This window comes from Habropoda laboriosa, unplaced genomic scaffold (assembly GCF_001263275.1).
Source record: "Habropoda laboriosa isolate 0110345459 unplaced genomic scaffold, ASM126327v1 scaffold210, whole genome shotgun sequence".
Lineage (NCBI taxonomy): Eukaryota > Metazoa > Arthropoda > Insecta > Hymenoptera > Apidae > Habropoda > Habropoda laboriosa.
Window position 1 is genome coordinate 1317347 of NW_017100373.1, and position 21035 is coordinate 1338381.

General features: G+C 39.1%; 4 protein-coding genes across 4 annotated transcripts; 2 read left to right on the forward strand and 2 right to left on the reverse strand.

Moving 5' to 3' along the window:
* Nucleotides 1–5344: 5344 nt before the first annotated feature.
* Nucleotides 5345–7708, reverse strand: LOC108574968 (FAD synthase-like). Its single transcript, XM_017937646.1, has 10 exons — nucleotides 7518–7708; nucleotides 7339–7433; nucleotides 7064–7187; nucleotides 6890–7002; nucleotides 6684–6827; nucleotides 6480–6619; nucleotides 6218–6421; nucleotides 5919–6116; nucleotides 5543–5824; nucleotides 5345–5368 (listed from the first exon to the last, which is right to left on the reverse strand). The coding sequence occupies exons 1-9, from the start codon at nucleotides 7636–7638 to the stop codon at nucleotides 5551–5553; spliced, it is 1413 nt and encodes a 470-aa protein (XP_017793135.1). The 5' UTR covers nucleotides 7639–7708; the 3' UTR covers nucleotides 5345–5368; nucleotides 5543–5550.
* A 93-nt stretch (nucleotides 7709–7801) lies between these two features.
* On the forward strand, nucleotides 7802–8598 carry LOC108574969 (LYR motif-containing protein 9-like). Its single transcript, XM_017937647.1, has 4 exons — nucleotides 7802–8011; nucleotides 8083–8259; nucleotides 8367–8459; nucleotides 8549–8598. The coding sequence occupies exons 2-4, from the start codon at nucleotides 8134–8136 to the stop codon at nucleotides 8585–8587; spliced, it is 258 nt and encodes an 85-aa protein (XP_017793136.1). The 5' UTR covers nucleotides 7802–8011; nucleotides 8083–8133; the 3' UTR covers nucleotides 8588–8598.
* Nucleotides 8599–8606: 8 nt separating this feature from the next.
* On the forward strand, nucleotides 8607–10627 carry LOC108574966 (probable tRNA (uracil-O(2)-)-methyltransferase). Its single transcript, XM_017937645.1, has 2 exons — nucleotides 8607–9612; nucleotides 9722–10627. The coding sequence occupies exons 1-2, from the start codon at nucleotides 8677–8679 to the stop codon at nucleotides 10625–10627; spliced, it is 1842 nt and encodes a 613-aa protein (XP_017793134.1). The 5' UTR covers nucleotides 8607–8676.
* A 296-nt stretch (nucleotides 10628–10923) lies between these two features.
* LOC108574970 (zinc finger protein 236-like) lies at nucleotides 10924–20952 on the reverse strand. The gene is made up of 24 exons (XM_017937648.1): nucleotides 20778–20952; nucleotides 20586–20704; nucleotides 20213–20507; nucleotides 19400–19536; nucleotides 18766–18930; nucleotides 17873–18004; nucleotides 17647–17790; nucleotides 17455–17572; nucleotides 17228–17370; nucleotides 16929–17160; nucleotides 16764–16842; nucleotides 16501–16636; nucleotides 16256–16395; nucleotides 15788–16180; nucleotides 14912–15146; nucleotides 14407–14824; nucleotides 14197–14309; nucleotides 13803–14078; nucleotides 13438–13727; nucleotides 13115–13289; nucleotides 12887–12999; nucleotides 12543–12807; nucleotides 12148–12427; nucleotides 10924–12071 (listed from the first exon to the last, which is right to left on the reverse strand). Exons 1-24 carry the CDS (start codon nucleotides 20890–20892, stop codon nucleotides 10924–10926), a joined length of 5661 nt encoding a protein of 1886 aa, XP_017793137.1. The 5' UTR covers nucleotides 20893–20952.
* Nucleotides 20953–21035: the final 83 nt, after the last annotated feature.

Below are 21035 nucleotides of genomic sequence, written 5' to 3' on the forward strand. Positions count from 1 at the left end.
GATCAGTCTTCGTTTGTCGTACTTCGTATTCCACACAGCGTATACACCTCTGTCCCTTGAACCTAGACCTACCCTCCGCGAATACCTCTTGCATCCGTTCCTCCTTCGCACGCTTTCATCTCATTCCTCTTCCTTTTCCCTAATGCGTATTCCCCGTTCACTTGCAGCCCTCTCTCTGGCCAACTACAACTTCCTCCTGCCGCCATTCCTGCCAACTACCTTTCATCTGCCGAGTGTACGAAACATTCAATTTCGACATAAAGTTCAAGCGAAATGGATTTTTCATCCCAAGTACACTCATCGATGGGAAAGTATATATTTATATGCAGTGTATACACTCGTTATTTTGACTTCTTGGTCCGTTTCGGGACGGAATAACAGGAGGCCAAACGCGCAGATCCATCGCTAAAATAAACGATCGGATCCTATAAACATGCTTCAGCATGCCGACTACTACTACTATTCTTTTTTGCTTCGTTAAACGAGACCGAAATCCTCTCCGTCATTCCTTCCTTCTTCAATGTGCCTTGTGATTCACCTTGCGTAACAACGTGTGCGAACACGAGGTCAAACTGCCAGTGTTTTCGTCTGTACAAGAAGTTTTCCGAACTGTATCTTTCCAGCAGTTGGAGTGATAGTTCCCCGTCTTCATTTTTACATATCCGTTCATCGAATATTCACCGCCAAAGTGACCGTGAAGAGAGAGAGAGAGAGAGAGAGTCGAAAGTTGCAAAAAAAGAAGAATATGTCTGGAAAGTAACGCGAAAAAGTGTCTCAGTTAGTCTCGACACTCGCTGACCACGCGATCAAGTAAACTAGTACGCTCGCCGCGAGCGCAGGACGCTGGCGCGCTCCATCGAAGCGTTCGATGAAACGAACTGTACGGTTAAATCGAGCATCGTCTAATCTCGTAAAAGAAAATTTGCATCGTTACCGAGCAATATCGATGCTCTACAAAGCTTTTATCGGTCGAGCGATCTGGCGCAAAAAGATTAGCGCGATTAACGCGCGATATATCGCGATATCCGTCCAGGCGATATGTATTCCCATGAGCACTTTCAAATCTCCCGTGAGTCTCGTCGCGGAATATCTCTTCAAACCGGACAGTCACAGGATAATTTTCCACGTTACACCTTCTTATATTCCTACAACTTCAATCGGATTTGATCCGTTTCAGGGGTGACGATCGAATAGTACTTCAAATGCTTCAAATGTTTCACGCGCGCACTGTTACAACGGATTGACCGTGCGTTCAGCGCAACCATTTCGTGTTTTTGTGAGTGTATAGTTTGAGCATACAAGCTACATACAGGGAAATTGAAGAAAATGAGGGGCGGATGTATCGAAGTGTACCTTTCTGAAAGACATATAAGTTAGCCGGTGCGGCGAGAAGACGAAGGAACGAAAAGACAGAAAGATGAGGCGTGGAGAAAACCTGAGAACCTGTACGACTAAAAAAAGGAGACAGGAAAACAGAGAGAGGGAGAGAAAAGGGGAATGAGAAAGAGAAAGACAAAGAAAGGCGAAAGGGCTCTGCTCACCAGCTGACGGTCTCGTGCCGCAGCAATCCGAAACTCTTTTCGAAGATTTGGTTGCTAGTATTTGTATATTTCACGTATGGTACCAGCCGGTGGCGCAACTCGGTTACTTCTCCCTGCTACCTGCATCGCGCCGTTCGTCGTCGCGATGCTTGCTGCTACTCGATCTTTATCAATTCCGCTCGATCGGCTCTCGCCCGGCTACCCATCCCTTCGACCGTGTACGCTTCCATGCAAAATAATCGCTCGACCGCCTCTTAGAAAAACGCTGCGCAATCGGACGAATTACCCAAGAAACTGGGCATGCCATCTTGTTCGCATTCGTTCTTCCTCCTCTTGCGCAATTCTCTCCATCCGCTCGCTCATCTTCGTCGCATTCCCGTTGGTATTGATCCGTTGAGTTTTCGAAAGTAAAATAGGTTATGCCGTTGAATCATACGGTACTACAACTCCGGACAGCAACGAACGAGACGAGGTGGTGGTGTGGAACAAAAACGACGAGAACCGAATGGAAAAGGACGGTGGACGGACCAACCAACAAGATCGAACAAGTTCCCTGTGGATGGACGCAACTACGTGCACGTGTAAGTAGTATGTGTACACGCGAGCGAATGCGTGAATTGTGCGTATATGTACATATATGCTACGTCTATACATCGATGTGCAAGTTTACACGAAGAAGAAAGCAGGGTTGTACAGCACAGTGGCGGAGCGATGAGGTAGGCAGGGTGCAGGGGTACATCGTGGGGGGCAGGGAGTGTGGAACAGGGGGTGGAGCTGGGAGTACGGGGAGATGGCGAAAGGGGCGAGGAACGGTAGGACGGAGGCGGAAGCAGAGGAAGAGACGGAGAGTTCACAAAGTTTCGAGATTCAAGAGCGCTGCTCTCAATACGACAAGTTTGTGCAAACAAGAACTTCGAAGGATAGATAATGTCGTGGATAAATCAAGGAAATTTAATAAATCGACGTCTCCAGAAGCTTCGTTAATTGTGTCCCGCGTTCTCTCTTCCTCTCGATCATCTTCCAAGCTGCCACGATTTTGCTTCATCGGTGCGTTTTTCAATTCACTACCACGTGAAAGGAACACGAGTTTTGTTCGCTACCGTGTAACGGTAACCCTATGCTACAAATAATAATCGATCCTTCCATTATCATTTCCGTTCGTATCGTCCTACTTTTTTCAATCGCACTCTTCCTTAGTATCGATACGAAACAACGTTTCTGGATCAATTTGCACCGATAAGAAAAGCAGGCAACTCAACGATTACCATCGATACAGCTGATCTTTTGCTACGCGCACTCGATCAAACGATTATCGATTATCCGCGAACGAACCTCGGACAAACCGACGTGTCCCTTTTTCTATCCTTTCTCTTTTTTAATCCCATTAACGGAATTCGTGATATGCAACATTTCAAAAGCCCATCCATTCTCGTAGCTGATACGAACAAGAAGCAAGGAGAGACAAGTTAACGTTTGTACGTCACATCTATCCTAGAGTCTTTCCTCTGTACTTTCTTGCTTTCGTCCCTTCGATCGTGCTTATTCTATTCTAGCACCCTTTTCGGAACTAGCTACCCGAGGGAATCAATAACTGACGAGGAAGCGACTGTAGATTCGGGAACCGGTGGAGAGAAGGGAAGATACGAGGAACCAAAGAGTACCGAGGGGCGTCGCGTCGAGTAGAGGAGCTCCCCGCTGTTCCGGGAGGGTGTCGGAGGGTGCAACAGGGACCGCGAACTTTAGGGTGGAGGTGGCACGCGAGAGAGTCGAAGCTTGGCTCCGCCTCCGGCACGCGACCAGCACGCGACCACTGCCATCGACCACACGCCACCTCTACCGCTACCGTTACCGTCTTACCATCCTCCTTCTCATCTACGATTACGCAAGGACCAAGCCACCATTCACATTCTTACCCTTACTCCCCCCATCTTCTCCTCCTTATCATTTTCAATCTTCAAACACGCTACTAGTTTCCCTTCTACACCATTTTCTTATTGCAAACTTATTCGCGTTCCAGTTTAACATTATCGCTTATCTCATCGTGTATGTATACCCGTTCCTATGTAACAAATAACTATCCTACCTGTTACCGTACTACAAACCCAAACACGCACGGTTTCAATCTTGCTTTCAAAATTTCTCTTTTCCCATATTTTAACGATCACTCGTTCATTTCCACATTTTACCTCCATTTGAACATACTTTTTACAATTTTTCTATTCGTTTTGCTTTCTTTCTCTCATTCATTTCAGTACATTCATATATTCCTTGTACCCGCGACTCGTTTCCACTAACCAACTAATCAGTCGGACAACCTTTTACGATCAGTCTCGTCGGTAAATCAATCGCTTCGTGTTGTCAGTTAGTCGGTCGATGAATGAGCTATATAACCAACCAATCAGTTAGATAACCAGTTAGTCAACCAGTTGGACAGCTTGTTTTCTATCTTCCGCCAACCTTGTATCATCGACTTCTTTCCATTCTACTATCGCGCAATCAATTTCAAACTCAAATGAAATACTCCGGTGAAATATGAGACTCGTTTCTGCCCCTCAGCCCCACAACATCCCACCACGCCCCGCCCCGCCCCACTCCACCTCCTCAATTTCTTTTTCTGTTTCGTTTCACTCGTGCATTACCTCGCTCAGTCTCTTCACTTTTATTCCGATTGCAACTGTTGTTGCTTCTTACTTTTTCTAATCTAACATTTTCTTACGAGAACGATTACGTACTCAAAACTAAGAGAAGAAAATGAAAATGAACAAAATTTCGATATATTGGGTGTTGTTGCTATTCTTGCTTGTGGAGCTTGAAATATGGTAACCTGTCTTTAATCGTTTCAGAATCGATAGAAGAAAAGGTTGTCATGATACTACAGACCGGACGAATAACGAACAGTCTAAAATATATCTAGCTGCGTTTCAATTTCATTTTTACCACTTATGCTTCGGGTAGGTTCGAAAATCTAAAAAGGAACTCGCAGTGTTTGGTGATTTCGTGCATAGTTGACTCGATGGAAGAGAGTGGCGCATAATACTCGTCCCGTAAACTGCAGAATCATGGGCGTAGCTCAGCTAGTAGCGATTTATTCCCCTTCTTATCGCCCTCTCTACTCCAGCTTTCCACCACCCCGACGACCAACTACCACCCACTCTCATTTTAAACTTTCAAAGGAAAAAACCTAGAAATACTTTAACTCGAAATGAAATTTCAAAAGTATGGAGGGGAGTTGACAACGCTTCTCCTCCACAATTCCACTCCCTCTCCAATCATGTGCAACCCTCTTTATCTCTTCCTTCTGTTATGCCTGTACTGCCGGTGAAAAATCTGTAATACGAGCACGGACAGTCTTCCTTCAGGCTCAACCAACCACCCACCTAACCACTCCTCACGATTCTTCTGTGAACTTGCAAGCCCATTCTAAAACCATCTAATCACCTAACTAACTTTTCGTTAAGTGCATTAATACAAATTTTCCACGCTTCTACTTCACCTTCTCTTTCTCTGACAGTACACTAATCATCAACTCCCCAATCATTCCCAACCATGTTCAACCAAGAAATGTCTTCTTATTTCCACGATAATTAGGAATTTAAGAGGAGATGGGAAAAATGCAACAACTAATCACACTATTTCCTCACTTTAAAATCATTCTCAATCATTTTTATTCCAACTCATCTTTACTTGCTTCTTCTGCGAATAAATATCATTGATTAATAGTCCGTCGTTATTGAATCCAAAACACCAGATACCATCATCTCGATCCAAATTTCACCCGTCATTTTTACTTTCTTACTCTTTTCGTCCCTTATGTATGAAAATACAATCTGCTCGCATTATGGAAAAACAGTTTTATATACGTACACGTACATACAAATCTATATAGCTATACGTAGGAAACAGAGGAAAGCGAGAGAACGGGACAAGGAGTAGTGAACGAGCGGGTAGCCGGCCGGCCGGTCTACACAAAAACAGCAATAAACAGACTTTTTTTTTCTTACCGGTTTCATTAACTTTCTATCGTATAATAAGGTAAAGAGAAAGAATTGAAGAAACTCCTAACATCTTCGTCCGTCCAATCGGTAAGAGGAAAATGTACTTCCATAGCCATCGAAGAGTTATCGTTTAATAGTCTAACGTTATCGTAAATTTTTCTCTCATTGCCCTTCAACCGTTCTCCAACCAGCAATATTCGTAATTCCGGCTTCCATACCATTACATTTTTAAGCGACGATGCGAGGTCGGTTTTCTCGTACTTTAACCTCTCTAACTCGACGTCGTATCTACAAAGATCGATCGTTCATATATTCGCAAAGTGTGTACTTTGTAATTCAAACCTCGTGTTCGAATGTTTTAACGAATGTCTGTCCTACCCACCTATCGCAAACTTCATGGACAAATTTATTTACAGCCGACTTTAAAGTATCTGAATTTAAGCAAATTGCATGTAATTTCCTCCCCTTAATACCTTGCCACAGTTTATCATTTGCGATACGAGCAAAATGTATCATGACCACTGACTCTTCGCTGCCGTCCAAATATATCCATACTTCTTCAGGTTTCTCGTAGTAATTTCTACAAGCAAGAAACAACAGAAAGAAAACAAAGAAAACTTCGACATAGCCTTATAATTAACCCAAGTAATCGATACTTTTTTCCAGTTGAAGGGGCATTACACGAATTTCTTGAAGCAACTCTCATAAACGGATCGACGCTCAGACGTTTTAATCAAAGTTTCGTACTTTCTCAGACAATCGACGTATGGTCTACAATCGTAATCTACCAGTACATTTTTCGGAATACGTTCGCAAAACATTCTCTTAGCTGTTGCCGTGTCCTTTTCATTCTCGCTTTCGATGGTTACACGTGCTTTGTAATACCTGCAACTATTTCAACTATTTCACACTGTTTTCATTAATGCAATACCTATTTCCTTACCTATTACGTTCTGGATACGAACCAAACGAAACGTTTGGACATTCCTGCGCAACTGCACTTAGAATATCAGCAAACGATTCTTCCCTTGCGTTTATGTAAATTTCGCGTGTTGCAAAACGTTTGTAACCAACAAAACATTCCTGTAAAAAGCAAAATCCTTCCCTTCAACCATCTTACAATCCAAACAACTTTTGCATACTATACCTTGCACACAGCCAGAAACAAGTTTTCAAAGAACATAGGTGATCCAGGAAAAATGTAAACATTTGCTATTACCACACATGGATAAACAAGTGCTTGACCTGTAGTCTCATTAATCCCAAATTTAAGCACACATTTAGTTGGTATCTACGATTAAGAAGTAAACTAATTTTTATTATTGTCCAGTTGTTCATATATGTGCCACTTACATGTGCCATTTTATAAGCTGGTGATGGAAAACTTCCACAATTGAAACAATTCTGTATGATATCCACTAAGGTTGGGTGATAATACAACGTATCATTAAAAGCCAATGCTGCAGCTACAAGATACAATTTTATTAAGATTAAATTACACATTGATGTGAACTTTAAAACAATTACCTTCGTATGTAATATCATCATGCGTTGGTCCTATACCACCGGATGTAAAAATGTAATTGAATCTCTTAGAAAAGTCTCTCATTTCATTTGCAATGACTTCAAGATTGTCTGGTACAATTGAAATCTATAGAAAAGAAACAAAAAAGAGAAGAGTGAAGAGAGAAGAAGAGATGAGAAGAAAATTTGAAGAAAAAACGACTTGTTTTGAGCAAATAAAGATCACACACAACTTGTCATGCAGAGTACAACATCACAGATGAATTTGTTCAACCCACTTTTTCAACTTTGATTCCGTGTTCACGGAGCAGCTTGCACGCATATGTGGAATTTGTGTCCCTTACTTGTGCCTTTAGAATTTCATCCCCAATGACTAAAGAAAATAAATCCATTCAACGTCAGTATAAATGAGTCAACATAAACATATAATATTGATGAACACGTATGTCCATATTACCTATTATCCCGACAGTCGGGCGTCCTCCGCTACTTTTCGAACGAAACAAAATCCCATTCACTCTTGTTTGCCATCGATTCTTTAACAAAACCCTCATCATACATTCCCGTAAATTAATCATACTGTATTCACCTTATCATTAAGGATTATACAACTCAATCGTTTTTAACAACGAATGCCATGCAGCGCCTCCAAACTTAAACATCCCTAAACCATTTTCATATAATGTGTATATACATATATGTATAAAACTTATTAGTATACATACATTTGCCTTTCGATACGTGTTAAATGTGTACCATTATAAAAAGTTACACAATTGTTCTAATTATACACCTATATTTTCTCTTAATGCTACCTCTATAATCTTCATCAAGCCGAAAATCCATTAAGTGTTTTGACGTTTCAAAAGTAAGCTTTTCTTCATAAGTCTAGTTTAGAGAGAATATATTAACTAAAATCGAGCTTCAATAAAGGAAAACAACTTTCTATTCGTAAGTTTAACTTTCGCTTATTGTTCATATTTTTATGTAATATTACAGTCTACTGTTTCTTACACTTACAGTTATACGTGACCACTACATTCCCTGTATTCTTTCAACTTTTTATTAGAGAGATGGCTAGTTCAAAGCTTCGGGATTCGGCTTTAAAATCGCCAAAACAACTATACAAGTTTTTGCTGCGGGAATGTGAAAGGTTACCAAAAAATGCACAGCTGTTTTACAAACATTCAGTTAAACAGGTTAATTCTCCGCGAATCTCAATCTACTAAACATTTTTCAATATCAAGCATTAGTGAATATCTTGTATAACCTATATTTTCATCGTTTTTTCCACTTGATTTTGCAGAGTTTTAAACAGCATTTAATCGAACCAGACAAAAACCGTGTTCAGCAAATTATGGAAAAGGCAGTACAAGATGCAGAATGGCTTCTCAAGAAAGTACATAGTATTTTTCAAATTTATCGATACGTATATTAAATACGTTTTTTCGCATATTCTAATAATCCACTTTTCCATGTAACCTTTAGTACAGTAAAGCAGAAGGAACAAAGGTACAAACAAAATAAGCATACAAAGCTGTTGTGTTTGCATTCTAGATTCATTGTGTAAGTTATTTTGTAATAAAGGAAGGACATTTGATTGCGTTCTTTGAAAGATGGATTTCAATACCATAATACGAACAGAAAATAAAGTCTGTGCATCACAGTTTTTCAATGCTATCGATATTTGGTGTCATAACCCTCAAATTGTAAACCGTAGAGTTCTTGCATGTGTTGAAATACTGAATATCGAAATTAGTTATGACATCTTTGAAATTTTTCAACGTATAAATACTTTGGACATTTCATTCTTAATCAATGATGACCAAAAAAACGGTATCGAGAGCTCGAGGCTATTAGACGTCTTACATATCTCCGATCAGGTGACTCCTATAACATCCAAGAAAAAGAGTCGCTTGTATGCGACCAAACAATTACCGCGTGTGCCACATATATTTGCCGCTGGCATTGAATTTTTTTTACTGGCAGTTGAAGAAAGTTGCGTGATAAACATTCACAAACCCTTTTTTATGCTGAAACAGTCCCTTGGTCCTAAACGGGCATATATGTTAAAGCAAGAAATAGATGGATATACATCTCTTTGCGTGTATCGATCGAACATTATACGCGATTCTAGTATAGAATGGTTGGAGAAAAAACTTTTTCCATCTCTATTAAAATGGATGAAAAACGAATCAAGGATTGTACCGAGATCGTTGTCTTCTTTAAGTCTCATTTCAGCTGAAAAATACGCAAAATTATATTACGAATTAAAAGAGAAGTATAGCACAAAGTTGATAAACAATTGGCCTGAGAATACAGACCCGATGAAATTTGTTTATGAAGACATCGCAATCTCTACTTATTTACTTCTGCTATGGGAAAAAGAAAGATTTGAGAGGAAAAGCAATGATTTACAAACGTTTCTCGACTTGGGATGTGGCAACGGTTTACTCGTGCATATTTTGTTCAACGAAGGTCACCAAGGGTTAGGTATTGATTTACGAAAGAGAAAAATCTGGGACTCATATCCGACAAAAACGCCGTTACAAGTACGTGTGTAAACGCAATTTCCCCAATATTTCTCGTTCTTTTAATGCAATATTTGTTGTATCTTATGTGCGACCGAATTACAATACAATACAATCCTTTTGTTTATAGGTTTCTACTATCGTTCCTTCCTCTACAACTGTATATCCAGGAGTAGATTGGATCATAGGAAACCATTCGGATGAGTTGACACCGTGGATTCCGGTGATTGCAGCGCGTAGCTCTAACGATTGTCGTTTCTTTTTGTTACCTTGTTGCCCATACGAGCTCAATGGTACCAAGTATCAAAGATATTGCGCTTCCAAGAGTCAGTACTCGGAATATATCGATTACGTGAAAAGTATTTGCGTTGAATGTGGTTTTACAACGTACGTTGACAAATTAAGAATCCCCTCAACGAAACGAACTTGCTTGATTGGATGGGAAAGGGCTACTGAAGAGATAAAAGAACGAGAGGATCGTATTCAACGAATGCTAAGTGTGAAAACAACTTTGTTTCGACAAAAATATGAATCGGTCGAGGCAATCGATGCTGATAGTGATAATACAATCAAGGGGTGGATCTGTGACTTTAAGCCAAGGGATAAAGTGGAAAAAGTGCGGAACTGTACGCAATTGGAGAAAACGTTAATTTCGAGTATCGTTGGTATTGTATCGAATCAGCTACTGCACGAAGGTCGTATTATTTCATTGGAAGGAACAGAGGTGAAGCTTTGGAACGCCGGCAGATGCCTCGAATTGCGTGAAATTGCCGAATCAGTACCAAAGGAAATGATGATACGCTTACGGAAAGAATGCGGAGGTCTTCAAACTTTGCTCAAAAATCACAGTCACATATTTTGCGTTGCACAGGGAAAGGTGGAATTTAAAATACCCGGAACGGAAAGGGTTAATGAGAAATCGAAGAGAAAGAAGTTATCATCGTTGTCACGAGCGAAAACTAAATCCTGCTGGTTTTATGAAAATCATCCGAATGGTTGTCCAACAACTGAAACAAAATGTAATTACCGACATTAATGGATTGATCAATGATAAATAAATGTTCCAGCATTAAAACAATATTATGCGTTAAAAATTTATTTTTTCTTTCATACAAATCGGCGAATGTGGGTTATATAGTACTATACATCGAACGCGACAGATTATTTTATTCACGACACATACACACATACATACCAGCTAACTACTCAATGTTACATATAGGAAGGATGTCGAATATTATTGTCTCTATCGATGTTCGATCAGTATTCTGTACTTACCTCAGAAAGGTGAAACGAAGACTATATAACCATATTTGTATCCTTTGGATAGTATTATTTAAGGAACTCAACAAACGATATGTCGTCTAAACTCAGGCTCTTAGCTTCGATCACGTTTTCTTGAAGAGACATCTTCGTCAGAAAGGGTTGACGCACGCATTTCCATTTCTTGATATCGGTAGTATCCAATTGATGAACACGTTTCACATGCGTTCGAAGATTACCTTTTTGTGTGAAGAAATATTCACAGTACGGGCAAGCGTACGGCCGATCGCCAGTATGGTGTTTTTGATGCATTTGTAGAGTTGATTTTTGAGCGAACGATTTCGTACATAAATCACATTTATATGGACGTTCACCCGTATGAATTCGTTTATGCCTTTCTACCTGGTAGGGTTTCGTAAACGTTTTCCCACAAATGTCACATTCCTTCTTTGATGAATTTCCTTTAGACGCTGCTGGTTTGCCTGTTACTACCGATAAAGATTTGTCCAGGGGAGAAATCCTCGTGGAGAAAGGTTCCTCCGTCTGCATCGTCGAAGCAGCTACCTTTAGCAGGCAATTATTCGATTGCGTTTTTAACATATGTTCAATGTGAATTTCTTCCTTGGTGTATTCGTTAGTAGTGTCAGTACTGCTGATGTCAACTACAGCATCAGCGTCAAGTGTCGTTGATGCACATACGGAATCGGGAATCGTGCTCGTATGATGGTGCAAATTATTACCTGATGCCGATGATTGTGACAATAATGATTCTTCAGTTTGGATGGTAACAAGTCCATTCGTCAGAAGAAAATGTAGATTCGTAACCAACTGATTATTTTCATTTACAGACACTATGGTTTGATTGTTATTTGACACGATAGCATCAGTATCGAAGCTAATTTGATCAGATAAACATGATGCGGTCGTCTCAATGTTAATTGTTTCCAAATGAGAATATTCTGTGGCTGCTTGCGAGAGCTGTTCTTGTTGAAACTGTTGCTGTTGTTGTTCCGGCTCGAAGCAGTTCGATTTCCCCTCTTTTCCGTCACATTTTTCAAGATCAGCAGCTACTTCGGCTATGGCCGCAACTTTCATGTGTTTCTGTTTTCTTTTTGGATTCTCTTTGCATTCGCGTGCGTGTTTCAATAGGTGTACTTTTCTGTGGCCAGAAGTTCGAAATCTTGAATCGCATATAGAGCATCTAAACGGTTTTGAACCTTCGGAATAAGCAGATGATCAGAATTTTTTTGTTAAATAACATACGACGATGGAAATGATTCTATTCTCACTTACCTGTATGTAATCGCATGTGAACCTTCAAGCTGCCCTTAGTCGCAAACAGACTGCTGCACACGTGGCAACGAAACGTCTTTTTCCCGATATGAACTTTCGTGTGCGAATCTAAAGTACATTTCACGGCAAAACTTTTGCTGCAATAATCACATTTGTACGGCCTTTCCCCTGTGTGCGTTCGTAGGTGTCGTATGAGATCGCTCGGTTTGCGAAACGTTTTTGGGCAATACTTGCACTTGTTTGTGTACTCCTTTCGTTCCTTTTTCTCCATCAGGGTGTTCTACGATTCATAAACCGTTTAATCATCTCTAATCTTTCATTCTCTCCTTTACTTTCCTACCGTTATTGCGTAGCATAACAGCAGAGATGATTAGTCGTGGACAACTTACTTCTACCACTCGATCCATTACTTCTTTCTCCGCCACTGTGTCTAGAAGAACTTTCTCAGAAACGGCAGCATCGGGATCTATTATGATATTGTTCAACGGCGAATCACTATTTGCGATCGGAATAGGTCGCACTTCCAATGGAACAGTCAAATTCTCCGAACTTGTTCCCGAAGATATAGCATCCCACACCGGACTTTCATGTATTTTACTATGCGATCGCAGTTGCATTCTATCATCAAAGTGTTTCTCACACGACGGACATTTGAACGATCTGCACGAGGACGCAAGCAAAGTAACAATGATTGGTTAATTATAGCTAACGCAAAGTAATACATTTAAACTATACTCACTGTTTAATTACGTGTATCTTCGAATGTCTATTTAATCCACCGTTTGTGCAGAATCGTGAAGAGCATTCTGTACACTGATACTCTTTCGTTCCACGATGGCTTGTCAAATGTTCCTTAAATCGAAGGATTGTCTTTACTAAATTTTTACATTTTACGGGCAATCGTATGGACATATTGAAGCAACGATAAGAAGAAAACGTTTCATCGTCCAAATCTGAAAACATTAACCTTTAGTCCAATTGCTGTGAATCCTTGCTGACTACACATATGACACTGCAACAGATTAGATCCTATTCGAGATATTTTGCCTATAGCGGTTTTCATGACTTCTGGAATATCGGACGACATCTTGTGCACATTTGTACGAATCTTGAAATCTTGAGATGTTCCTTGAATCTCTTCTCTACACAAGTCAAATATATTCACAATTGTTCTTCATTCGTTTTGTCGTAAATCTATCATACGGTAGAGAACCACTTCTGTTTTATGGAACGCGCGTAGGTACGTATGAGTGCATGCGTATGTGAAATACCGAATCAACGAAAACTTACGTCAAAAGTATGGGATTGATTGTACATTGCTGTTGGTCACCGCTACTGTCCTTGCCTGTTTCTTCTATTCCCAATTCATTCACCGTACTACTCTCCTTTCTTGGAAAATTGTGCTGAGAAATAAATACTACCGTCTGTACTGTAGATCTCTCCGATTGATCATCGTTCACATCATCTGGCGTTGTAACGCAAACAGAGAGCCGATGCTCTTCTTTCACGCTCCTGGGTAATATGCTTGCCATGCTAGCTGAATTACTTGTATCCAATCCGATATCGATTTCAGCGTCCGACTGAAAAACAGAATCAGCTTCGTTCATTAATGTGTGAGATTTTTATCCAAGATGTTAATAGTATTTTCAGCTCACTTGCAAGGCAATATGATCCATCCCGAATGAATCTAACTGTGGTGCAAAAATATCCCCTCCAGACGGTCCCACGTTGTCGTTACTGTGATTGTTATTGTTATTTTCGTATATAATATTCAATACAGGTTGCTGTTGCGATTGCTCTTCTTTTATATTACAAAAATCATTGATATTCGTATTATTCGAATGCCTTGAATGACTACTTCCTAGGCTAAGATTCATTCCGATATTAAAAAGTTGTCGATTCAACGTTTCTTCGATTTCCCGTATACTTTCCTATAATACATGTGGATAAAGGGTTTTCATTTAAAATGTTATTGAACAATTTTGAAAGAGGTTTTACTATGTTTTCATGTATATAGGCAGGCAGTTAACCGACAGAAAAGATATGTACCGGAGTGAGTGTCTGATCACTGGAGTAAACTGGTAGCGTGACTGAACCACTTTCCTCGGCATGCAATATCTGCGAATTCTCAAGATTCGTCATCGCTATTCCCGTCACATTTTCTGTAAAAGACAAGAGAGAAAAATAGGAAATTGCAATTCAAACGAATAGTACCTTTTCTCGGTACCTAAAAAGGACATACGAGTTTTAAACACGTACGATTAATAAACGTTGTAGCGTCACAATTTGTTGGTAAAACCGGTCTTACTTTTTCCTTTTCTTCATCAGTTATACTTTCGAACTCGGGAAAAGTTTGCGAAAACTCTGTTCCGAGCTGTGGTTGAAATGATATTTCGACTGATCCAAGACGAGAGAGTGTCTGAAGATTATCTGAAAACGTAGAAGAGGATGTTGTGACAATGGTAGAGGTGGTGGTAGTGGTGGTGTTGGTTGGGTTGGCGGTGGCGGCAGTAGTGCTAGTGATAGAGATGTTGCTGGTGGCGGTGGTACTAATGGTAGTAATAGAGACAGAGGAGGTACAAGACGATTCGAGAGCCGCTTCTTCTTTAAAATTTTCCTTCAAATTCAACTTGTCTGAAGCTTGTTTTTGCATTTGAATTTTCTCTTGTTCCAATTGCTATGGATCGAGAAAAAGAAATAACGACACATCGTTAATAACGATTCTATTTTCTTCTTTCTCTTTCCTATAACAATAATACCGTACCCGTTGTGCCAATTCGTGTTTATGTATTTTCATATGTTTCCGACAGTTGACGTAAGTTTTAAAAGTCTTGTGACAATATGGACACATGAACGGTCTTTTATTACTGTGAGTAACCAAGTGCCTTTTCATACTGCTTTGCGTAGAGAATTTCGCATTACAAATTGAACAACCGTATGGTCTCGAATCCTCGTGCGTATGCAAATGCGACTTTAGAACGCTATTCGACGTGAATCTCCTGAAACATGATTTAAAACATTCGTTACTCGCTTGTCGAATTAATAACACCACGCATAGATGTGTATGTACGAAAGACAGAGACAGACAGACAGATCGGGGGGGATGAATGAAACGTGGAAGCGAGAAAGAACGGTGGACACACAATAAGTGATATATTATTCTGAAGTTAATAGCTTGCTCATAGTCTTGATTCGAAAGAAGCAACTGTTGTCTGGCTCGAAAATAACAACTCGCTATCCCCTCTTCTTTCTTTGAAATCTTCCGCAAAGTGAGAGATTTGAGAACGAGTGAGAGGTTCGTGAAAGCGAGAAGCCATAAATCTTTACAATCGAATAAAGAATGACATCGTTTGGTAGAAGAATAGAATATGTATGATGCTTTCTCACTCTAGAATTAGCAATCCTGGTCTGTTATACATATCTCGAACCTTTTGCTCGTTCTCAATGTTCTCTCGTCCCGTTCGAGAATAAAGTCAAGCCGAATAGTATACCTGATCGGTCCAGAGCGTATTGCTTATTTCGGAACAATACAGTACATGTTAAAAATAAAAGTTAAAGATAATTTAAATCGAACATATACATATACGCACGCACGCACGCACGCACGCACGCACACACGCACACACACACACACACACACCTATCGCATTTTGTGCATTTATAAGGACGTTCTCCTGTGTGGCGGCGATGATGCTGCTTCAAATGACTGATCTTTCTGAATGCCGCCTGACAAACCCAACACTTGTGCGGTCTAGCTGGATCAGCTGCCGTTTCATAAACTCGTTTCTCTTTCGAAGGTACTTGTGCCACGCAAATTTTGTTGCCCGCATCGCTTATTACTAACGGTTCTTGCAAAACCACTTGCGGAATTAGACTTTCTGCTTCCGGGGATAATTTTGATTTATTCTTCGTCGTTTGGCTTTTCGACTGATTGCCATAATAAATATCAGTCTCGATTGTCACGTGCGCATCAATATCATCCCTATCGTTATCAACAGATTTGTTAGAGCACTTGTCCGATTTTGCGTGCAATCTGCCATCAAATCAATTTGATTACTTTAGGATCGATGCTCTCCCATCGTAAAAAAAAAATGCTACTAACACTCACCTGTTGTGAGCACTCAAGCTACCATGGTATGCGAATGTTTTGTCGCAAGAACCGCAAGCGTACCTTTTGTCACCTGAATGGGTGCGTTCATGTGCCATCATGGTAGACTTCAAAGCGAATGAACGAGAACAGTACGTGCACTGTATACACAAACTGGTATAAGTACCTCGTACAAGGAGAATGTAAGAATACATTGCGTGTTACGCGTAAGGGTGTAAAATATGCTTTGCATAACTCGAACGTACCTTAAAAGGTTTCTCTTGTGTGTGTACACGCAAGTGACGTATCAAATCTGACGGTTTCTTGAATTCTTTATGACAAAAGATGCACGCATACCATCTTACGTTTCCTACGCATCGCTGTTTTATCGTCAAATACTTTCTACAACAACGATAACAATAACGACAACAGCAGTTTAACAATAACAGGGACAACAACAACTATGATACCAACCAATTTCATTTGACAAGTTTGTTTTTAAGAAAAATCAGAAAATAAAATAGATTACCTGGTAGCGCCGTCAGGTGCTCGATCCAGTAATGTCACAAAGTTAGTGCGAGCCTCGAACCTTTTTGTTTTTGACGTACCTTCGACAAACAAGCTTCATGAACAGGAAAGTATTAACTAAAAATAATTTTGCCATGATCTTGTAGTTCTTGAGCGTATCACGTACCTTCAATAATTTTGTTTTTACTAGGAAGACCACTATTTTTCAGCGCTTGTTGTAGAATATCTTTTTTCGTCATACTCTCCGTTAATACGCACGATTCGGAATTTGGCGATTTCGTTGTTTCATTTGAGCTCGACTCCAAAGACGCCAATTGAGTTATAACATTATCCACAGTCGCGCGAATATCGGATTCTACAGTATCAGCCGATTGAGTACTATCAACGGTAGCATTTTCCTAAAAATCGAATGCACCTCAATCTTGACAACAATACTTGACAACAATATTTATAATTATAACTTACTTCGTTTATATTAGTGTGCATACGTTTCATATGACCATTCAAACTGCCAAGCTTTTTAAATACGCACGAACAATAATTGCATCCGTATATGTGTTCCCCTTCTGGGACATTGTGAACTCTCATTATATGAACGTTTAAATTACCTATAAGCATATAACGTTCATTTTCAATATTGATGTAATGTAAAAAGCGATAACTCGTATCACAAACAGTTATCGGAAAATTACCTTTTTGGCTAAACTTAGCATTACAAAGTTCACAGGCATGTGGTCGAATACCATTGTGTTGCCAAGTATGAGTTTGTAATGAACTCTTTTGCGTGAATCCACGACCGCACACTGTGCACTTTGAAATTTCACGAAAATTATAATCGTGCATCATTTGAAAGATGTAATTGTATAAAATTACAATGGGTTTACCTTGAAAGGTTTTTCACCAGTATGCACTCTGATATGCCGCATCAATTGACTCGGTTTCTGGAAGGATTTTAAGCATATGGTACATTTATACATTGTTTTGTGTTTTGTCCCTCTTTTCGTTTGCTTTACTATTTTTGTCTGCAACTAGGAAGAAAAATATTATAAAAATGAAGTAGTAATACAACAGTTGCCGATCATAACGAACGTGAAGCCTACAATTCCTTACTCTATAATGTTCACGAATATGAAGCCTGTACAAGGCTGGTTGACTGAACTGTTTATTACATAATTTACATTTTCGTACTTCTTCGGTCGTCCATTTTTCCCCATGAAGTTTCAAATGTGCATCCAATTGAGCCTGTGATATTCATGAATGATGTATCGTTAGCTTAAAATTCACGAGTGGTTCTCAAACTAACAACTACAGTAATGTCTCTACAATTGATCACCAGCAAGGAACCTAAACAGGCCAATTGAAGAGTCAGGGACTACGTTTTCGAACCTCGCGCCCGCCTTTGTAGTTTGCCGAACGAAGATAAGGACATCGAATAAAAGATAAGGATGAAACGAGAGTCGAGGCAACCGAGCGATTTAAATACAAGCTTCTTTAATTTTACGTTTTTTTATCCTTTTTATCCAAAAAAAAATTTCAGATAAAAAAAAGTAAAATTAAAAAAGTTATATTATTCTATTATGAACTGTAGAGCCGTGAAATCTCGTAAAAGAAACCGAGTGGTGTACAGTTATACGTTTGACTGACTGCGAGCGAGATAACATAGGCGCAGCAATGCCGCAGACCTAGAGCGTAGGACTATCTATGTGGTCAATTGTAGAATCCAAACTAGTGGCCAATTGTAAACATTACTGTACATGCACTTTTATTATTTAAGTCAACTATTTCGTGGGTGCGCGCGCACGCTTGCGTATACTTTCTTTTCTTACCATGTTCAAATGAAAACATACTACAGTAGACTCCCTCTTAACCGGTCCCTACGAGACCTCTACGGATCTTTAGCCGTATAAGCATGACCTAATAAGAGGGAGTCTACTGTACTTACTTTGTCCTTAACGATAAAAGTTAAGAGCGATCAAAATACAAGTCTTAATATTGAAACTTACTTTCGTCGAGAATGCATCTTCACATTCTGTACAGAACAAATTTTCTTCTTTCTCATGCAACAACATATGAGATTTCAAGCTAGCCATTCTCGTAAATTTCTTACCGCATTCTGGACATTTTGGTTCACCCGTATTATGCGTTGCCATGTGAAGCGTGAAATTTGTCTACAACGATAGTTGAAAAATAATAGGTGATGGCTGTACTTATTTATATTGTGTTATGTATTATTATTATACAGGGTGTTTCAAAACATGTGGACATAATTTCAGGGATGGATTCAGTACGCTAAAATAAGAAAAAAAGTTCATATAAACATATCCGATATGACCTTGTTTCCGAATTATAGTCCTTTTCGTATGATATCTGTTATTTAATAATTTTCATAGCAATTGTTCGAAGTGACCATCTTTGGCTAGAATGCAGGCTTCCAAACGTCGTATTATAGATCTTCTCACTCGTTCAAAAATACCAGGTGTTGTTTGAATTCACCGACAACTCTCTCTATTCGGAAACAAGTTCATATCGGGTATATGTTTATATGAACTTTTTTTCTTATTTTAGCGTACTGAATCTATCCCTGAAGTTATGACCACATGTTTTGAAACATTCTGTATATATGTTGTTACATCATACCGGTACATTGAACGATGCAGAACATTTTGGACATCGATGTGGTTTCTCCTCCGCGTGATTTTCCATGTGTTTCCGATACAACGTTTGTTTAACAAATTCTTGATGACAAATGTCGCATTTTAAACTCTCTATGCCCTAATATTAAAAGAAAATTGATTTGCTTTTCTGTCTTTATGCATTATTTATAGATTTAAAGAGAACAGTGGATAATGGAATATTACATATTGGGTTGAACGGAAAGTTCGTGCGCTTTTATTCTACGACATTCCACTGTATTGTTTTTGTAAAAACTGATTTATTTAATCAATTATATAGTTTCCATTAGTCTCTAATTCGACGATTTATGGCAATTGTTGCCATCAAATTATCCTCATCTACTGCTTTTTGTCGCCCACAACATGGTGAATCATCTAAGCCAAAATCTCCTGATAGGAATGTTCTGAACCATTTTTGATACATACGAATCTTCACAGCATCTTCTCCATACACTTCACAAATGTTTTAATGTTTTCATAGCTGTAGTTTCTCTACGAAACTTGTAAAACAGTATGTGAACAAATATGCATCTTATCAATAGACATTTCTGGTGGGCTTTAGCAATGAGAAAAACACAAATGAAAGGCTCAAAATATACTTGTAAGTACAACAAGAGGTAGAATACTAAATAAGGTTATGAAAATAAAAGAATAATTAAGAAACAGTTATGTAACGGACAATACAGAGACATCTCTTCAGAAACGCACAAACTTTCCATTCAACCCAATAATTAGTTGATGTAAAAGGAATTAAATAATCAGAAATAATTTAAGTATTGAATTACTTGCAAAGAAAGAGTTAGATTTTTCTTGGGTCTTCCCGGATTATTTTTTTTCACGATTGCACTTGTTGATGTTTGTTTACAAATTTTATCATCTTTTTCATCATCGATTAGCAGATCGTTCTGTGGAGGGTATTGATATTCTTGAGTAACTGTTCTCTTGCATTTTATATCCATATACGAATGTATCTTTGCATAATCTGTATTATCGGATTCAGTTTCAAGATTTTGCACAGACTGTTGAAGTTCCATTCCATTGATAACATCTTCGACACTTATTTGAAAAATAGGCTAGAATGTAACATTGAAAATTGAAACGTTAAACAGTGTCCTTTGAATAAAAGTATAAAATCTAGAACGAGAATGTACCGAATGTAATATCAAATTTTCATTCAGATTTTTTACATCTACGAATGATGCAGCTGCTCCACTTTGACCAATAAACGTAACCGGAGCTGCAACAATTTCCAACACACCGTCTTTATGTTCTGTAAAAATTTTGACAAATTATTAGCAATTTTTCTTGTAAATAATTCGAATTTTATTGAGAGAGCTTCTCACCTGTCAATGCTAAAAGCGTTCGACCATCCTCAGTAGCAACGAGATTTATGGGTATTGCTTCGACATGAGGAGGCTCTGTAATTACATTGTGTGGCGTCAACATATTTCCCTTCATCCGAATTAATATACGAATCACGAAGAAAATAATTCTTCACATAGAATTACACAACGGCGAACGCAACAGCTACGATATCCTGAAGCACTAGGTACATTTACAAACGTCTCCCAATGTTCTGAATTCTTTGAGAAGCTCTCGAA

What these genes read in the sequence shown, in the direction of transcription:
- LOC108574966 (XM_017937645.1), top strand. Translation starts at nt 8,677, where the DNA reads ATGGATTTCAATACCATAATACGAACAGAAAATAAAGTCTGTGCATCA. An exon ending in CGACAAAAACGCCGTTACAA is followed by an intron (nt 9,613 to 9,721) that starts GTACGTGTGTAA and finishes TTTTGTTTATAG; the next exon opens with GTTTCTACTATCGTTCCTTC.
- LOC108574968 (XM_017937646.1), bottom strand. Translation starts at nt 7,638, where the DNA reads ATGATTAATTTACGGGAATGTATGATGAGGGTTTTGTTAAAGAATCGA. An exon ending in CCCGACTGTCGGGATAATAG is followed by an intron (nt 7,434 to 7,517) that starts GTAATATGGACA and finishes TATTTTCTTTAG; the next exon opens with TCATTGGGGATGAAATTCTA. An exon ending in CAGCTTATAAAATGGCACAT is followed by an intron (nt 6,828 to 6,889) that starts GTAAGTGGCACA and finishes TCTTAATCGTAG; the next exon opens with ATACCAACTAAATGTGTGCT.
- LOC108574969 (XM_017937647.1), top strand. Translation starts at nt 8,134, where the DNA reads ATGGCTAGTTCAAAGCTTCGGGATTCGGCTTTAAAATCGCCAAAACAA. An exon ending in ACAAACATTCAGTTAAACAG is followed by an intron (nt 8,260 to 8,366) that starts GTTAATTCTCCG and finishes TTGATTTTGCAG; the next exon opens with AGTTTTAAACAGCATTTAAT. An exon ending in CAGAATGGCTTCTCAAGAAA is followed by an intron (nt 8,460 to 8,548) that starts GTACATAGTATT and finishes TGTAACCTTTAG; the next exon opens with TACAGTAAAGCAGAAGGAAC.
- LOC108574970 (XM_017937648.1), bottom strand. Translation starts at nt 20,892, where the DNA reads ATGAAGGGAAATATGTTGACGCCACACAATGTAATTACAGAGCCTCCT. An exon ending in GTGATCAGACACTCACTCCG is followed by an intron (nt 14,079 to 14,196) that starts GTACATATCTTT and finishes CATGTATTATAG; the next exon opens with GAAAGTATACGGGAAATCGA. An exon ending in TCACATGCGATTACATACAG is followed by an intron (nt 12,072 to 12,147) that starts GTAAGTGAGAAT and finishes CTTATTCCGAAG; the next exon opens with GTTCAAAACCGTTTAGATGC.